This window comes from Musca domestica, unplaced genomic scaffold, assembly GCF_030504385.1.
Source record: "Musca domestica strain aabys unplaced genomic scaffold, Musca_domestica.polishedcontigs.V.1.1 1, whole genome shotgun sequence".
In the NCBI taxonomy this organism is placed as follows: domain Eukaryota; kingdom Metazoa; phylum Arthropoda; class Insecta; order Diptera; family Muscidae; genus Musca; species Musca domestica.
This window is the reverse complement of record NW_026712114.1, coordinates 23,869,838-23,888,933: the sequence shown is the minus strand read 5'-3', so window position 1 is coordinate 23,888,933 and position 19,096 is coordinate 23,869,838. Positions and strand designations below refer to the sequence as shown.

Sequence of the window (19,096 nt, the reverse complement as noted above, 5' to 3'; positions counted from 1 at the left end):
ATATAAGAAGAACAAAAGTGAGATTTAAGAACTTTTCATTTAAGTTTAATATGATGACTGGTCTATGGCTGACTGCTTGGCTCTCTGTCTGTCCAACCGTCTGTTGGTATGTCTATCCAGGGATAAGAAGTTTTCTGTGTCTGGTGTTTTGTGTTGGCAATAAATATATAGCTTGGAAGGAAGATAATGGCATTAGCAACGACAATGTTCAATTACCATCATTATGTTGTCACATTATCCCACTAATAGACAATATCGATGAGAAAATAACAGCAGCAACAACAACAAAACAATGACGCCTACTAGGAAAAGAGAGGAGAAAAAAAACACTGGTTCTATCAACAGAAGCAAATATCGTTCAATATTTGATTTAATGGTTTCGTCATGGTAGTAGCAAGTGGAGCATGCGGGATTAAAGATTTTTTATGGAATATACATTTAAATACATATTTTTTGTTTAATTTTCATACGTTTTAAAATTTTTTATTTGTATATTTTTATACCCTTCACCATATTATGGAAGGTATATTAATATTGTCATTGAATCTTTTTTTTTTTCAAGTTTAGCATTTGAATATTGTAATGGCTTATGACCAAAGTTGCCTATGCAGTTCCACGTCGTCGTATAGATCCTAAATTACGGCCACATTCGGTATTTTTGAGATTTTAAGAGAATTTTTAAAGTATTTTATTTTTTGGAAATTGCTAAATTCGTTCCAAATGGTGAAGGGAATTCAAATTTCGGCCCGGACGAGCATACAGCCTTTTTTTTGGTAAATTTATATTTATTTATATATTACCAGTGCCCGAAATTACGACAGGTAACGTTAACAGAATAAAAAAGAAAATCCGCCATATATTTTATTTGATTTTTATACCCTCAGTCATATGGACATTTCAGATATAATTTGATAAATATCAAACTTAGATCGAGTTTTAGATGGACAATATCGATCCACACCTTCTGGTACCTCCCCCCACAAAAGGTCGAATTTTCAAAGGAAATATTTATCTGCACACAATGAGGAAGGATATTCCGAATATTGCTTCAACTTTGCAAATCGTAATATTTGCATCACTTCTAGTGTAGGTGCCAAAATGGACAATATCGACCCACTTATTCAAGTACCTCCCCCACAAAGGGTCAAAATTTTGAATAATTATAACTCTTATAAAATGTGATGTAAGAGTCAGATTGTCTTCAAATTACACACATCACAATATTTTTATTAACCCAAGGTCTGGTGCGGGGATGGAATATATCGGTTCACTCCTTCTGGTACCTCCCCCATAGAGGGTCAATTTTGAATATCTTTGAAGCTCATGAAGCGAAAATTAACCATTCAGACTTGGCACATCTCAATATTTCCATCAATACAAGGTCTATGATAAAGGTGGTAGAGATCGGACTATTCCTTCTATTATCTCCGCACAAAGGTTTCAAGAAAAGTAAAACGCTCTAAGAAAGCGAAATAAGTATCCAACTGTCTTCAAATTTCGCACATCCCAGCATTTTTTCTAACACAAGATCTGTTGTGAGGATGCTATATATCTGCGAATCCCTTCTGGTACCTCACCCACATAGGGTCATAGTTTTCAATACTTATCTGTCATAAATTGCGAAACAAATCAGCGATTCTTTACAATTTGCTATATCTAAATATTTCTCTCAACTAGAAACTTGTAACTTGTAATTTTGCCCCTACCAATCTGAGGTATGAAAACGGGAAACTTTCGTCGGCAATATCTGGTAATGGTAATTTTTTCTAAACAATATGACATATATATAGTAACCAATATAGTTCATATCTGGTGCATTATTATTGTTATTATTGTTATTATTATTATTATTATTATTATTATTATTATTATTATTATTATTATTATTATTATTATTATTATTATTATTATTCTTATTATTATTATTATTATTATTATTATTATTGTTATTATTATTATTATTATTATTATTATTATTATTATTATTATTATTATTATTATTATTATTATTATTATTATTATTATTAATGTTATTATTATTATTATTATTATTATTATTATTATTATTATTATTATTATTATTATTATTATTATTATTATTATTATTATTATTATTATTATTATTATTATTATTATTATTATTATTATTATTATTATTATTATTATTATTATTATTATTATTATTATTATTATTATTATTATGATTATTAGTATTAATAATATTATTATTTTTATTTATAAGAAATCATATTCCACATTCTAAATTGAAATTTCAAATTATATTTGAATTTGTAACAATTGTTTCATTAATCAATTTATTATTTTATTAATATTATTATTACTATTATTAATATTACTTATTTAATACATTTTTTATTTTATATTGTTATTTAATTTTTTGTGTCATTGTATGCGTTTATTTTTATTATAAAACTTTATTTTCCATATTTTAAATTTAAATGTCTAAATTTCCCCACTGCACTGAATATCTGAAACCCCCAAAAACCTATGTGTATGTGGCACAGATACATTGTATTGCTGTTGTCTGCACTTGTAATGTCATTGCACTTCAACACCAGACAGACAGCAAAACTTTCCCGCCATTTTTGCGGCATAATGTATGAATAAATAAAATAAAAACTAGGAGCCTCTGGCAGCGGCAGCCAAATTCAAGCAACCCCCCGTTGGGAATGCAAATTTTTGCAATTTTTAAACGGAAGTTATGCCTAGACAGAGAGTATGTTAGAATATAATATTTATAAAATATTTTTAAGTTCATTTCATTTGATGGAATATTAAAATAAATAGTTCTTTATTTTTCATTTTGTTGCAGGTCCTCCCGGCCCACCAGGTCCACCCGGCAAACGGGGGAAACGTGGCAAGAAAGGTGATCCTGGCGAGAAAGGAGATCCGGTAAGCATTGCAATAATAATTAAATTTATAAAAATGACAATAATAATAATAATAATAATAATAATAATAATAATAATAATAATAATAATAATAATAATAATAATAATAATAATTATAATTATAATAATAATAATAATAATAATAATAATAATAATAATAATAATAATAATAATAATAATAATAATAATAATAATTATAATAATAATAATAATTATAATAATAATAATAATAATAATAATAATAATAATAATAAGAAGAAGAAGAAGAATAATAATCATAAAAATAACAATAATAATATTAATAATAATAATAAAAATACTAACTTTTTTAATTTTTTACTTTAAGGGCATGAATGGCATTAATGGCGAAAAAGGTGCCCCTGGCAGACCGGGTGACAAAGGCTCCAAAGGAGATGTTGGCCATCCGGGCATTGATGTTTTCCAAACAGTTAAGGTAAGTTTACTCAATTCCATAATGGAAACTATTAAAAAACGAAAAAATATTATTATGTGTGTCATTCTAACCATAAATGTTTTCCCCACAAATCCTCTTCTCATCTCCAACAAAATTACAAAACAACGAATATTCCAGGGCCTTAAGCGATCTGTAACAACGTTACATGGCGGTACCTTAGGCTATGCGGAAATTGTAGCAGTCAAGGTATTTTTATGAAGAAATTTTCTTTCAAATCACTTATTCTCAAAGGTGTTATTTTTGGTGTCTGTAGTTGCATTTTCGATTTTAAAGTAGATATTTTGGTTTTTATTTGGCTTAAGTTTTTTTAATATATTTTTTAAGTAGCTTCTTTTTGAAAATTTCCATTTAAGGTCTATATTTGAGGTAAGATAAAATGAATATAGGACGAAATCAAATATGGGTTCTCTAATTTTTTCTCGCTTTAATTTATATTTTTTCGTGATTTCTTTTTTAATTCAACTCCATATTGTGTTGTTCCTCCTAACTCCACAGATTCAATTTCTGGATTACAAAAATTACAAAAAAAGTATTTAAAAAATAAAATTAATTCAAAAAATATATTTGGTGCACAGAAAGAGAAACGATAATCCGATTTTTCTTTACCTTAGCAAATCCCAATATTTGCATCAGTTCTAGGTCAGGTGCAAAAATGGATAATATCGGTCCACTTCATCAAGTGCCTCCCCCACAAAGGGTAAAAATTTTGAATAAATATAACTCTTATAAAATGTGATGTAAGAATCCGATTGTCTTAAAATTTCTCACATCCCAATATTTTTATAAACCCAAGATCTGGTGTTAAGACGGACAATATCGGCCCACTCCTTTTGGTACCTCCCCCACAAAATTTCGAAAATTTCAAAAAAGATATTTTTTGCACAAAGATAGAGGGGTAATCCGATATTGATATTTATTTAGGTCCGACACAAAATGGCCAATATTGGTCCATTCCTTCGGAACCTACTGCATAAGGGGTTAAACATTTGAATAATCATAACAGAAGTCAAAATTTTTCAAATAATTGAACATTGGCAGAGGGTATACATCTGTCGCAAAACCAACCAACTTTTTTACTTGTTTTTACAACTTGTTGATACCTCCGTACTCTCCTCTAAAGAATAATATTCCAAGAAAATCCCAATTTTTTCTTTAAAATCTCAATTTCTGTTTACCCACTTCATAATCCTCGTCATGCATTTCAAACTGAAGTCTGCAAAAAAAAACTTTTGTAATTTTCTTCTGGAAAATTACATCTAAATAACATTTTCTCATTTCGAAGTAAATTAAATAAACTGAAATTACAAAATAATTACCTAAATCGTATTTACTCGAAATGTCTACTCAAATCGTTTTCACAAAAAAAGAGCCCAAAAACAAAAACTCCCAACACAATTGAAAAACTTTTGTTTTTGAAACCTGATGAGTTTACACTTACAGTTAAACAAAATTCCTGAGTAATTCAAGACTAATATCTCCCACAGGAGGATGAAAATGCCAAGTTCTGGTCATTAAATTATGGCTAGGGAGTAAAAGAAAAAAAAAAAAGAAACGATTCATGGCTAGCAGAGAATAACATAAACTTTTCCTCAAGAAATATGAAAATTATTAAACTTGGAAAAAAACAAAACATTTTGGTTGCAAAAAATAAACACCCGGCTTTATGGCCAAGTGGGTGTTTTCATTCATTTCAGGCTCAAAGGAAAGCCATAAGAAATAACCAAGCAAAAAAAAAATAACTTTTGTAATTTTATTATTTTCTATTTTGGGGTTTTGTGTTTGATATACTTTTTTCCCCTTAAATATACACACAAAAGTTTATAATAATTTTTTTATTATTACTTAAAGAAAAAATGGGAATAAGAAAACAAAAGAAAACCAACAACGTGTTAAAGAAACATTAACTTTTCCCCCCAAAAACAGTAGCCTGACTAGACACAACAATGTGGTGTAAACAAAAACCCAGCCAGCCAGGCATTAGTCCATAGCTGCAACAACAAGTAATTTTGTGGTCAAAATTTATAGCAACATTAGGCCGGAGGGCACAAGAGAGTAAAGGGTTCTTGTGGCTTCGACTTCGTCTTATTGTTCATAATGAGAAAATAATGAAATTTATATTGCATAAAATTGAAAACAAAATGATGTGCCAAAATGAATTTAATTTAGCAAAAGAAAATGGGAAAAGATGGGATAGGGGAGCGAGAAATTGTGGCGGGGGAGTTCAAATATTTATATTCAATGTATAAAACATATACACGAATTTTTGTGAAATTTTTCTGAAAAAGATTAATTTTGGGAATTTTAAAGAGCTGAGTAGACATTTTTGTCTTTTGGAACAGTGTCAAAGAAAATTTCAAATTTATTTTTTTTTTTTTTTTTTTTTTTTTGTGGGAGGGATGATCTGTTTTCTGTATAATTTTATTTCAGTATTATGGTCTTATACTTAATACACCGAAATTCTCAATCAGGGAACCTTTTTAAGGGCGTTTTGAAGGCGATCTAGCCATGTCAAACTGTTAGCCCCACTGTGATAGTGGCTGGTACTCACTAAAACCCTTAAACGATTTGGCGCAGCTTAATATTTCACCTCATCTTGTTTGTGTTCAAAAATGGGCAATATCGGTCCACTCCCTTTGGGACTTCCTCAACAAAAGTTCAAAATAATGCGAAGAATTAAAAATCTCACAAATAAGCAGGGAGTACCCGAAATAATTCAAACTTGCCACATATAATATTTTTACCAAATCATTGATGGAAAATCGGACCACTGCTTTTGGCACGTTCTCCACAAAACTTCAAAACTTTAAAAAAATATAATTCTCATATTAATCTTGGGGGGTATTCAGTTTAATTTTAACTTGGAAATATTTATTTAAGGCAAAGGTTCAAAGTGGATAATATTGATCCGCTCCTTATCGTCCCTCCCAACCGACAAAATTTTGAATATAAATAGCACTCATAAAATCTAAAATCAGTTTCCCAATGTTTTGCAACTTTTTACATCGAAATATTTTCGACAACAATGCGTGGTCCATATAAAACTCCATTTGGTGACCCTTCCCCCATAAACAGCCAAATTGTTAAACATTAAATCACATATAAGACGAAGGGCAGCCAGACCAAACTTGGCATATTGTAAACTTTGATCAGGTGCAAAAATTGAAAATATCGATACAAACAAATGGTCAATTCTTTTCAAACTATGCTCTTCAAAATATTTTTGCCAATGAGAGATCAAATGACTGTGAAATGACTGAAATGACTGAAATGAAATGTGAAAATGGGATATGTAGATTGATATTGGTCAAAATATTGGAGGATCCTGATGCCCTTGTAGTAAGGAATATATACTATTCGTGTGGATTCCACCTTCAAATTTGATTTATTTCTTAAGACTTTTAAAAAATGGAAACATTGTCCGATTTCTTTTGCTAACTCCCCAATATAGGTAAATTTGTTGAAATATCACGAATTCCGTCCGCGAGTTTCGTTCAATTTTAGCGCACACGATTTTAAGATATTTTAGAGAGTATTTTCCGAATCAAAAATCGTGAATTTTTAAGTATATCTTAAATATATTTGTATACCCTACACAACAGTGGTATTATTTGTAACATGGAGAAGGAAGGGAGGTAGACCCATAGTTACTTTTGAGTCACTTTCTGAGTCACTTTCTTGTGCATGTCAATCCGTCTGTTCGTCCGTATATTCTTGTAAACAAAATGCAGGTCGAATTTATTATCCAATTGAGATGAAATTTTGCAAGCAATATTTGTTTGGTCCAAGGACGAATCCTATTGAAATTGGAGATAATCGGATTAGATTTAGATATAGCACCCATATATATATCCTCAACCGATTTCGGGTTAATTGTGCACCAAATAACCAATATCAGTCCAAATTACTTGAATTTTTGGCATATCTGACCGAATTTAATATAGAAGCAAGTACATTTGAATTCAGAGAAAATCGGTTCAGATATAGCTATAGCTCCCATATATATGTTTCATCCGATTTGTTGTTTAAGTCCCTCACATTCGTAATATGCATTCAATAACAATGATATTTGGTAATAGTTGGGCTGAATTATCTCTGCCAAATTTTGTCAAGATCGGTTCAGATTTGGATATAGCTCCCATATATATCTCCAACCGATTTCGTATTAATTGTGCACCAAATGGCCAATAACAGTCTAAATTACCTGAATTTTTGGCATATCTGACCGAATTCAGTCTAGAAGAAAATACATCACATTTGCTGAAAATCGGCACGGATATAGATATAGCCCCCATATATATGTTTCATCCGATTTGGTGTTTAAGTCCCTCACATTCGTAATATGCATTCCACAACAATGATATTCGGTACCAGATATCTTATGGAGCTCGGAAGTACCTTTGCCAAATTTTATTGGTTCAGATTTGAATATAGCTCCCATATATTATCATTATTCTGATTTCAGGTTTATTGTGCACAAAATGGCTAATAATAGACCAAATGAACCGAATTATGACCCTTCCGACGGATTTCAAATGCGTAATATGCGATCCACCACAATGATATTTGATGCCGTCATCAGATACTGCTTAAAAATACCTCTGCCAAATTTTATCGAAATCGGTTCAGATTTTTATATAGCTTCGTTTAAGATCTTCATCTGATTTTACGGATATCGCTCACCATATATGTAATATCAGCCGAACTTAAATAGATCTTTTCATATTCAACCGAATTTTACCATTTGGTGAAATTCGGTCCGGCACATATATTGCTGCAATAAATATTTTAAATATATTATTTGGTTCATAGTTGGTATGATCTACTTCACATAAATTCCCAATATAAACTTTGTTGTTACGGGAGCTCTACTAAATACTCATATTGGTGTAGGGTATCATATAGTTGGCCCCGCCCGACTTTTGACCTTTCCTTACTGATTCAAATCTCAGAATGAGTTTTACTCTTTAATCCTGAGAGTAGAGAGCATACTCTATTTGCTAGCTTGAATAAGAGCGAGTATCATCTGTTCATTATATATTCGGGGAAAATTCAATCGAAATTGAGCAGATTCTACTCTTGACGAGTACTCTTTTAGTTTCTGTCATACTGCTGGTGTATTTGTAATCACTTGTCGTTTCTAAACTCATAGCTGCAAACAAAATAAATTACACTTCTCACAACTTTTGCATATATACCAAACATATTCAAAAAAAATATTTTTTTACAAGAAGAATTATTTTTAATCAAAATCCGTCACTTTAATGGATTAGAAGTTTTTAACATCAGAACATCATAACATCAAGAATATTGTTAGGGTGTATACTTGTATAAATGTTCATAGACCAAGGGATATGAATTTAGAATTTTTGCAGTAAATTGCTAAATGTAAAAGAATTTCTGAATTCTGGGTAAAAATTCGCATGACAAGGGTAAGAAAATTACAAAATGTCAGTACATTTTAAAACATTAATCGTTCAATTTTTACTGCCTATTGAAAAACAGTAAAAAATCATTATTTTATATTTCGATGAGTTATTTTATAATTTCGTGTCTGGTGATCTGTTGCGATCATATTCCTTACAGAAGTTAGAACACCTTGCCTCACCTAGTCCTATACCTATACCTATTCCTACAATCCTTCAGCTCTATCCTTGCATTCTTTAAACCCTTTTTGTTATCAAATTTCAAAGTTTTCATTTTCCTTATTAATTTTAAATAATTTTATTTTATCGCTATGAATTTTTTGTTTTTCTCTTTTCCGTTTTTTTATGTTGTGGTATTATATTTTTGGGGCTAAAATTGGCATATAAATAACACAACACTTAATTAACACTCACAAAAACAAAAAACAACTTAAAAAAGGGTTTACAAGAAGCCGGTGTTAATGTTTCAACGGCAACTGTAATACAATTGAAGGTAAGTAGGTTTTGTAGATTAACAAGAGAGATATGAAGCGGGTGAAAATGGTTATAAAAAAGAAGAAGAATCGAAATGGCATAATGGAATGGAGTTCATTTATTTATTTTTATTTTTTTGCCGAAAGGCTTACCCTTAGCGAAGGAGCTACTTTTTAGCCAGCTTCGGAACAAGTTTTCGCATATGGGGAAAATTTTAAAATTTATTTTAAAAATATTTAGACATTTATACCATTCTTTGAAGATTTATTTTGAAACTAATTGTTTGTTCCTGAACTGCAAGAATGTAAAAGTTTATACTACGACAACCGAATTTTCCTTCATGATATCGAAACTTAGAAGGTATTGAAATGTGTATTCTATTTTAAATTAAATAAGTGAATACAAAAAATTGCAATACCAGCAGGTTCTGGAACAGACAGATTTTGAATTTAGTTTTTTATTAAATTGTTTAGAAATGTATTTTGAACCGGCATGGAATATGTTTCTATAGGTTACTGCCATAAAAATAATATTTTTCAAAAATAATTTTTGTTTGCTATTTTCATTTCCTAAAACTTTATGAAAAGTTATAACCATTTTCTAGCGTCGAATCTCTCCTGCATGCTGGTATAACATTTTTATAATATTTTTTATTATTTTTGGCTTTTTAATTAAATTTCTTTTCAAAATTTGGTAGAAAATAAAACAAATATGTAATTTCAAAAATTTTACAAATTTAAAGAACTTAATAAAAATAATTTCATTTCTTTAGGGTGAACCTGGCGAACCCGGTCCTCCAGGCCCACCAGGGCCCCCAGGTGATATTGGCTCACCCGGCCTTAATGGTGAACGTGGTCCACCCGGTGAAACAGGGCCAGCTGGTCCAGCCGGGCCACAAGGAGAACCCGGACCAGTGGGACCTCCAGGTCCACCTGGTCCTGCGGGACTTAAGGTAAGTGATCAACTTGATTAAATGATTTTTGGTTGGAAATTAATACGCAATTATGCAAGGCAATACGCAGGCAGAAATAAACCAGTAAAGATAGTCTTAAAGTCGGGCGGGCGGACTTTATAATACCCTACTCCACTTTGCATATTTAGTAGAGCTTCATATAACAATTAAAAGTTGTTTATGGGATAATTAAATCATACAAGCTATGAGTAAAATTATAATTTAAAGTTCAAAGGACTAAATATGCCCAAGAATTTTCAACTTTTCAATCGGGGCTTTTATTGCCCATTTGGTGCACAATTAACTTGAAATCGGATAGAGATATATATGGGGGCCATATCCAAATCTGAATCGATCTCGATAAAATTTGACAAATATATTTCTGAGCTGTATTTGATATATTTCCCTGAATATCGTTGTTACGGAGTGCATATTACGGCTGTGGGGAACAAATATAATAAATCGGATGAACAGTATACATGGGAGCTATAGCTATATCTGAACCGATCTTCACCAAATACTAGCATCTAGACTTAATTCGGTCGTATATGCCAAATTCCATCCTATATTACACATTTGGGGCACAATAAAAAGCAAATCGGACGAAGTTATATATGGGAGTTATCTGACCCGATATCGATAAAATTTAGCAAAGATATTTCTGAGCTGTATTTGATATATTTCCCCAAGTATTGTTGTCACAGTGTGCATATTACGGCTCCGGAGGACAAAAATAACAAATCGGATGAACAATATATATGTGGGATATAGCTATATCTGAACCAATTTCGATCATATTTGGCATACTTATTTTCAGGCCTAATTTGGTTGTATGTGCAAAATTCCATACTATTCGAGCTGATATTACACGTTTGGTGCAGAATAAAAGGCAAATCGGACGAAGATATATATGGGAGCTATATCTAATTTTTTACCGATTATCTCCAATTTCAATAGGGTTCGTCCTTGAGCCAAACAAATGATTTGTGCAAAATTTCATTTGGATCGGGCAATAAATGCGAACTGTACTTTGTTTAAAAAAAATACAAGGACAGACGGACGGACGGACATCTATAAATCGACTCAGAATGTGATTCTATGGGTCTATCTCGTTTCCTTTTACATGTTATAAAACAAATGCCCCAAAGTCATATTACCCTGACCACCTTGCGGTGTAGGGTATAAAAATCCGTTTTTTGGGTGGCTAACGGATAGACTGAGAATTTTTCCTTTATAGTTCGCAAAATGTATTTAAAAACTGGGGTAGTGTTCTTCTGGTCTAAAGGCTCAACTGTTTTACTAAATTTTATTGGAACTAAAGAAATTTCCAAAGCTGATCTAAAACCCGATCCAAGATCCGAAATTTTAATGCCATTCTCTGCATATCTCCCCTTGAGGGCCTGCTTTACAAACCGCCTTCTTAATATGTTTCCATGATCTTCCATTGCCTTTTTAAATTCCATACAGCTGTCTCCTAGAAAGTCCCTAAAATAAATTTAATTTAAAAAAAGGACCCTCATACCCCGGCCATTCAAACCTTTTTTAAATTACTCAACTATTGTTTATCCGGTCATCTTTTCCTAATTCACTGAAATAAACATTATGTCAAACTATTGTTTTGTGTTGTGCAAAAAAAAGGAGAATAAGGACACAACATGCAAAACAAAGAAAGATACGAGACACAAAAACCTGAAATACATTTTCGTTTAAACAAATGACCGACCCTTTTTGTGTTGTCATGCTTTATGGTTTGTTGCCTGCCACTTCACTTACATTTGTGTCTGACTGACTCTAGCTATTGTTTTTATTGCCTTCCTTTTGTTTACATTCTTCAATTTCCTACCTTTCACATTTTGCAAGGATATTTACATGTCCTTAGACAAACAGAGAAAAAAACACGCTCTTTGTGCCAGTGTGTTTACATTGTCTCTTTTGTTTTTGTTAGTGTTGTGTACTCAAATATTTACAACAAAAATTGACTTGTCCTTTTTAACCGTCTTTATCTCTTCCATTCTCTTTTTCTCCTCGGTGTGCAGGGTGATAAAGGTGACCGTGGCGATCGTGGCCTTACCACAACAATCAAAGGTGATGAATTTCCAACAGGCATCATTGAGGGTCCACCCGGACCTCCGGGACCACCAGGTAAGTGATAGACTAAGAAAACAAAAAAAAAAAAAAACACACACACACAACAACAGCTAGAAAAACAACAACAACAACGACTGTCATTAACCCCGTCTGAGTTCAAGTGTATTTAAAGAGGATTTGTCTGGGTTCATTTGGAAAAGGGCCAAAAATAATGGAACACCAAAAAAAAAATACCCATTAACTCTAAGGACATAAATTAGCAGGATATTATAAACATGAAGACTATTTTCTTATTGTTGTAATCCTTTGTTGTGTTTTTTGTTGTAGAACAAGACATTTCCAATGAAGTGAATTGATTAGGAAATTAAGTTAATGATGGAGGGACGGCTGTTGTTTATTGATGCTGGTGCCTAAGAACAAAAAAAGGAAATAAAAGCAAAACAAGAGAGAAAATATATAAAGTATTAGTAGTAGTAGAAGAAAATAATAAAGTAGGCCTTCAGAAAGAGGGGCATTTTTTCCATAGGAAAAATAATTTTATAAAGGTCTAATTCTTTTGTATAGAAACCGAATTTTACCATGTACAAAAAAATGTAGTTTTTCGACACAAATCCCGATTTTTCCTATATTTTTTTTTTCGAATAAAAAATGGGGTCCTCTTTTTGTTCTACAGAAGAACTGCAGTAAAAATATGCAACTTATACTTTTTAATGAAACATTGCTGCCTAGACGATTTCTATGCCAAAAAATATTGTAACAATATTTTCTATCGAAGAAAGCAGTAAAAAATTTTGTTCTAAGGAAAAAAATCTGTTATCAATAATTTCCTTCTATAGAACAATATTTGAAGATATATACAGGGTGAGATAAAAACTGCAACAAAGTCAAACGCCATACTTTTTTCAATCTTTTTTTTAAATTGTATTGAATGAAAGCAAAAATGTCGGAAATAGCATCAAATTTCAGAATACGTTTAGATTTGTTCGATTTGGTCACCTTTGGCACGAATAAAGGCCTTCAAACGGCCAATGAAACCGTCACACGATTCCCGAATGTTGCTCTACAGTATTTTGGTTCATTCTAGACGAAGCGCTTGCTTGAGGTGATCGACACTTTCGTATTTTTTAGTGCCTACCTTGTTTTCCAAAATACTCCAGACACAATAGTCCAACGAATTGGTATCCGGAAATTTTGGTGGCCATTGTGCGCTGGAAATGAAGTGAGGAACCTCATTTTGTAACCATTCTTGGGTGGCGCGTGCTGAGTTCTCTTGGAATATCCAAGATCTGCGGCCAAAATGTTTGCGTGTCCAAGGCTTTAATACACCCTCCAGAATATTTTCGCTTTAATATTCGGCATTTATTCCGATGCCACAGTAGATAAATATGACCAGAGAACGACCATCGGCTGTTATGGCGGTCCACACCATCACCATGGCCGACGCTTGAGTTCTGGTGGGCAACCGAAGGTGCGCATTTTCAGCTGACCTCTTTTGCAAATAAATACGATCAACGAATGTTTTCTCATCGGAGAAAACCAAATTCGACAGTTCACCACGTTCGTCCAAGCGAAGCAACTCTTTAGCTCTTTTGAGTCTATTTACTTTCTGCTGCGGTGTAAGTTCTTGAACTTTTTGGAATTTCAATGGCTTTACCCCGAGCTCATTTTTCAATATTTGCCGAATGGAATACTGCGATATTTTCAGCTCACGATTGATTAAGCGATGGTACGATATACAAAAGATTTATTCACATTTAAGTGTCGGAGTGCTCTAACGATAGCCAGTTGTGGTTCTCCATCCAAATATAAAGAAATCAAACCATCACGCTTGAATTTCATCACGAATAACTTTTTTCTGGAAAATTCTCACCAAAATGCCTTTGTACGTTTGTAAAAAATATAATGAGCTATTACTGGAATAATTTTAACAGCTGTCGGATGAGTGGTGTAGAAATGACAGCAGTCTGAAGTTGGTTGCAGTTTTTGCATCTCATCCTATATATTTGGTATTGGGTGAACAGATAGAGCTTGAAATCTGAAATTTCGTATTAGGATCGCTATGCATGTGTAGGCTAGAAATATGTAGGTTGTTTCGGTAATGAGTACGAAAATTACTAATTGGCACTATATTTGGAATTGCCTAATAAAATTCTAAAATTTGACATTCATTGATGCTGAGTGTGTTTCAGGTTTGGCAGTGTTTAGGAAATGAGTCTTATATTTGTACGTAAAGAAGAAAAGTTAGGACTGGAAACCTCAATTTTGAGATTGAGATCTCAATTGGTACGTGGAATTTAGATATAGAGGCAGTTTAGAAAAGGTGCAATAAAATTGTACGAAAAGTACTAAGTTCAGTATATTGTGAAGGAACAGAGCTGTAAGTTTGGAAGCTAATATAGATGCCAATATAGGTGTTTGTCGTATAACTGCACGAAAAACATGGTATTAATGTTGTATTCGGTCTTAGGAATTCTGAAATTTGATATGGAAAGCTCTCTTGGTACATAATTTTAAAGAAGGAGGTATGTTTGGGAATGCGTACCATAATAGTTCAAACGATACCAAATAATATTAAATTTGCCGTCGAATAAATGGATAGAGTTCAAATTTTGAAATTTAATATTGAGGTCAATATTGGTTTCTAGAGTTGAGGTCAATGTTGGTTTCTAGGATCCACGAAAATGGAAATGGCAACCATTGTGGAAAGAGATTTAAGACTTTTTGGTTCAAAAAGGTCGAAAATTTAAAAAAAAAAATATTTTGCTGCAGAGAAAGAGAAAGGATGATCCAATGTTGGTCCAACTTTGTAAATCTTAATATTTCCATCAGTGCTACGTCAGGTGCAAAAATGGATAATATCGTACCTCCCCCACAAAGGGTCAAAGTTTTGAATAATTATAACTTCTTCAACTGTCTTCAAATTACGCGCATCATAATACTTCAAATTACGCATACATAAATACCCAAAGTCTCGTGTGAAGATGTAATTTTTCGTTCCACTCCTTCTGGTATCTCCCCCAGAAAGGGTCCAAGTGTTGAATCCCCATGAAGCTCATAAAACGCGAAATTAACATTCGATTTCTTTCGGACTTTGTCCATCACAATATTTTCCATCAACACAAGATCTGTTATAAAGATGATAGGGTTAAGGGTTAATGTTTTGATTGGCCAAAACGATTATAAAATCCGAAATAGGCATCTGGTTCCCTTCATATTTCACACATCCCATTATATTTACTAACACCAGATCTGGGTCAAAATTTTGATTTTTAATGCAGGTCATAAAACGCTTTCATTTAAACTTGGTACATCTGTCGGTAAAATCGACTGATAGTATGTAAATTGTTTCTTTAAACTGTTTCTATAAAAAATCCTTTAGTTTTTGAACAATAAAATGCCAGAGCTCAATTTTGTTGGAAAGAAAATTTAATCTTCGGTTATTTGGGGTAAATAAATTCAGTCCTAGAATTTGTTCCGAACAAAGAAATACTTTATGTAGAATGAAAATGCATCCATTATATTTCTAGGTAAAAAAATTACAAAACAATTAAATCTCCAAAGCTAGATTATTTATGTCCTGCTAGGCAGATAATTTCTGTAGAGCAAAAATTCATGATTTATTTTAATTTTATTTTTAATTTTTAAAAATTATTTTTCTCCTTTAAAAATAACCCTTTACTTATTTTTTAATTATTTAGTTTTCTTTTTTAATAATATAACGTTCGATTTGGTTTAAGAAAGTATTCGGGCATACATTTTATGCTGTTTTAGTCTCATTTTTTTCTGATAAAAATTTTCGTCTTCAATGGACCGTTGGGCCTAAACTTTTTTTACTACAATTTGTAAAATTTCTTTGGAAAACTCGATTTTATCACACAAAGATTTAAAGTTCCTGTCAGTCCGTCCGTTGTATTCTGAATACCTTTTTTATGTAGCTGTGTATTTATACCCTACACCACAAGGTGGTCATTATACCCTACACCACAAGGTGGTCAGGGTATTATGTCTTTGTGCATTTGTTTGTAACAGGCAGAAGGAAACGAGATAGACCCATAGTTCCTTTTGATGATCTGCATAGAATCACATTCTGAGTCGATTTATGCATGTCCGTCCGTCCGTCTGTCCATGTATTTTTGTAAACAAAGTACAGGTCGCATTTATTGCCCGATCCAGATGAAATTTTGCAAAGATCTTTTGTTTGACCCAAGGACGAACCCTATTGAAATTGGAGATAATCGGTAAAAATTTAGATATAGCTCCCATATATATCTTCGTCCGATTTGCCTTTTATGGTGCACATTACGTGTAGTATCAGCCCGAATTGTGTGGAATTTTGCATATACACCCAAATTAGGCCTGAAAATATGTATGCCAAATTTGATCGAAATCGGTTCAGATATAGCTATAGCTCCCATATATATTGTTCATCCGATTTGTTATTTTTGTCCACCGCCGTAGTAATATGCACTATGCAACAACAATATTTGGGGAAATATATCAAATACAGCTCAGAAATACATTTGATAAATTTTATCGAGATCGGTTCAGATTTTGATATAGCTGCCATATATAACTTCGTCCGATTTACGTTTTATTGTGCACCAAACGTCTAATATTTGTCCAAATGGGATGGAATTTGGCACTTGCGACCGAATTGAGTCTAGAAGCTAGTATGTCAAATTTGGTGAAGATCGGTTCAGATATAGCTATAGCTTCCATATATATTATTCATCCGATTTGTTATATTTGTTACCCACAACCGTAATATGCACTCCGTAACAACGATATTCAGGGAAATATATCAAATACAGCTCAGAAATATCTTTGCCAAATTTTATCGAGATCGATTCAGATTTGGATATAGCTCCCATATATATCTTTATCCGATTTCAAATTAATTGTGCACCAAATGGGCAATACAATTCCGAATTTAAAAGATACAAATGCTTAGGCATATTTAGTCCTTTGAACTTTAAATTATAATTATAATCATAGCGTGTATGATTGAATTCTCCCATAAAAACTTTTAATTGTTATGTGGAGCTCTACTTAATAAGCAAAGTGGTGTAGGGTATCATAAAGTCGGCCCCACCCGACTTGAAGACTTTCTTTACTGGTTTTTTTTATTATTTTTCTGTTTTCACCAGGGCATCTTATTTATGTACATTAGTATCGTTGTTGTTATTGTTGATATGTCCATGTCCATTAGCCCGATGGGTGTCCTTTTGTTGTGTGTCGTCGTTGGAAAAAGGACAAAACATGCGCTCTTCTTAATTAAGTCATTTGAGTGTTGTTTTTATGACAACCTAAGACCTGTGGACGTGTGTGGGCGTGGAGAAAGTTAAAGGATAAGTGGTAAACATATTGTTGTTGTTGGCGTTAGTGTAATGTTTATATTATTGTGTGGCCCATGTCCTTAATGTTGTTGTATTGATTATTTGCGACCAGCTGGTGGTTAGTAGCTGCTTTTGCATTATGGTTGTATGTTTTGTATTGGCAATGAGCGTTTAATGGGTTCTGTTACAATGACCTAGTATTTGGCTGAAGAGCAAATAAGAGATTTGGAAATTTGTTCGTGGAATTTTCAGGGAGTAATGGGGGATTTTATGCGAATCATTAACTTTCTTGATAATGGATCGAATTTGATTCCCGGAGTTTTGAATGTCAAGAATTCGGTCGTAAATGGAAATGAAAGAAAATGTATTTTTTCAAATTAAATCAGGCCAAGTCCTATGGATTCCAAGGGGAACAAATGTTTGCCTAAATTTGTCCCATATTGAAATTTCTAGGACTTTTCTTAATTTACTTCAAAAATTAAAAATTTTCTTTCATTTCCCCATCTGACGGAAAAACAAACTCCATTTATGAATGGATACTTTCCATATGGAGGAAAATCCTCCAACTGGCAATAATAGCAGCAGTTGCAAAGCAAATAAACACCACTGCCACTAACAACAAATGTCTCATCTCTTGTCCGTATCGCACATCACGGCAAGATCTGAAACACGCACGACACGAGACTTTCAAATGTGTTTTCACACATTTTCCCGCAAATGTTTGTTTTTTCCTGGTTCAGCCAATGGTTATCGGGTGGAGAAATATTTATGATCTTCTAGCCCGGTGTGGGTGGGGGAAGGGGGCATCGTTTTGTGGCGTTTATCCATTTTGTGTTTTGTTTTCCTTTTTTGTTTAGACACTCCGTTAGCACTCTTAAAAAAGTGGGAAAAATGTTTATTTTGCATTCGATAAAATAAAAATGTTGTTTTTATTGTTTTTTTCCTGAGGCCAAGGAAGAAGCCAAAAACTGGGGAAGGAAGGAGTGGGAGGGGAGAATACAAATGTCTACCAATATATGTATGTGAAATGCCACTTCATTTGGGTGATATTCTAAAACAAAGATGCCATATTATTAACAATTGTACATTGTCGTTATTGTTTTTTTCCTCCTTCCACGAGCAGCCAAAATGTTAATTGTTTTTCGTGGTCCCCCTTCGCAATGCAACAAAGACAATAAACAAAATGTCAATTCCATTCTCAACTCAATAAGAAACATACTTTATTTTCTGTTTCTCTCCATATTGTGTATAATAACATTTTTGGAGGATGGCGGCGAAATTTAGTCTATTTAACACATAATAAAAAGAATCCCCTCGAAAAATAAAAACCCGACATGCCGGCATAATGCCTCGTGACAAAATACAGATGCTTGTCCTCGAGATTTATGGGCGTTTTATGCCCTCAATGAAATATACCACATGAGTTTTGTTGACAC

The 19,096-nt window shown here is 32.6% G+C and overlaps 1 protein-coding gene across 10 annotated transcripts in view; it reads left to right on the top strand.

Annotated features, from left to right (window-relative positions):
- Positions 1 to 19,096, top strand: part of LOC101888466 (collagen alpha chain CG42342) — a 516,353-nt gene that overhangs the window by 372,068 nt on the left and 125,189 nt on the right. For 7 of the 10 annotated variants that reach the window (XM_059120837.1, XM_059120843.1, XM_059120806.1 and 4 more), the window contains exons 4-9: positions 2,834 to 2,913; positions 3,259 to 3,366; positions 3,505 to 3,573; positions 9,250 to 9,303; positions 10,057 to 10,236; positions 12,273 to 12,378. In XM_059120837.1, the coding sequence (XP_058976820.1) occupies positions 2,834 to 2,913; positions 3,259 to 3,366; positions 3,505 to 3,573; positions 9,250 to 9,303; positions 10,057 to 10,236; positions 12,273 to 12,378 (597 nt within the window). The remainder of the gene's footprint in view (positions 1 to 2,833; positions 2,914 to 3,258; positions 3,367 to 3,504; positions 3,574 to 9,249; positions 9,304 to 10,056; positions 10,237 to 12,272; positions 12,379 to 19,096) is intronic. The other 3 variants (XM_059120815.1, XM_059120811.1, XM_059120826.1) reach the window with 3 other exon arrangements.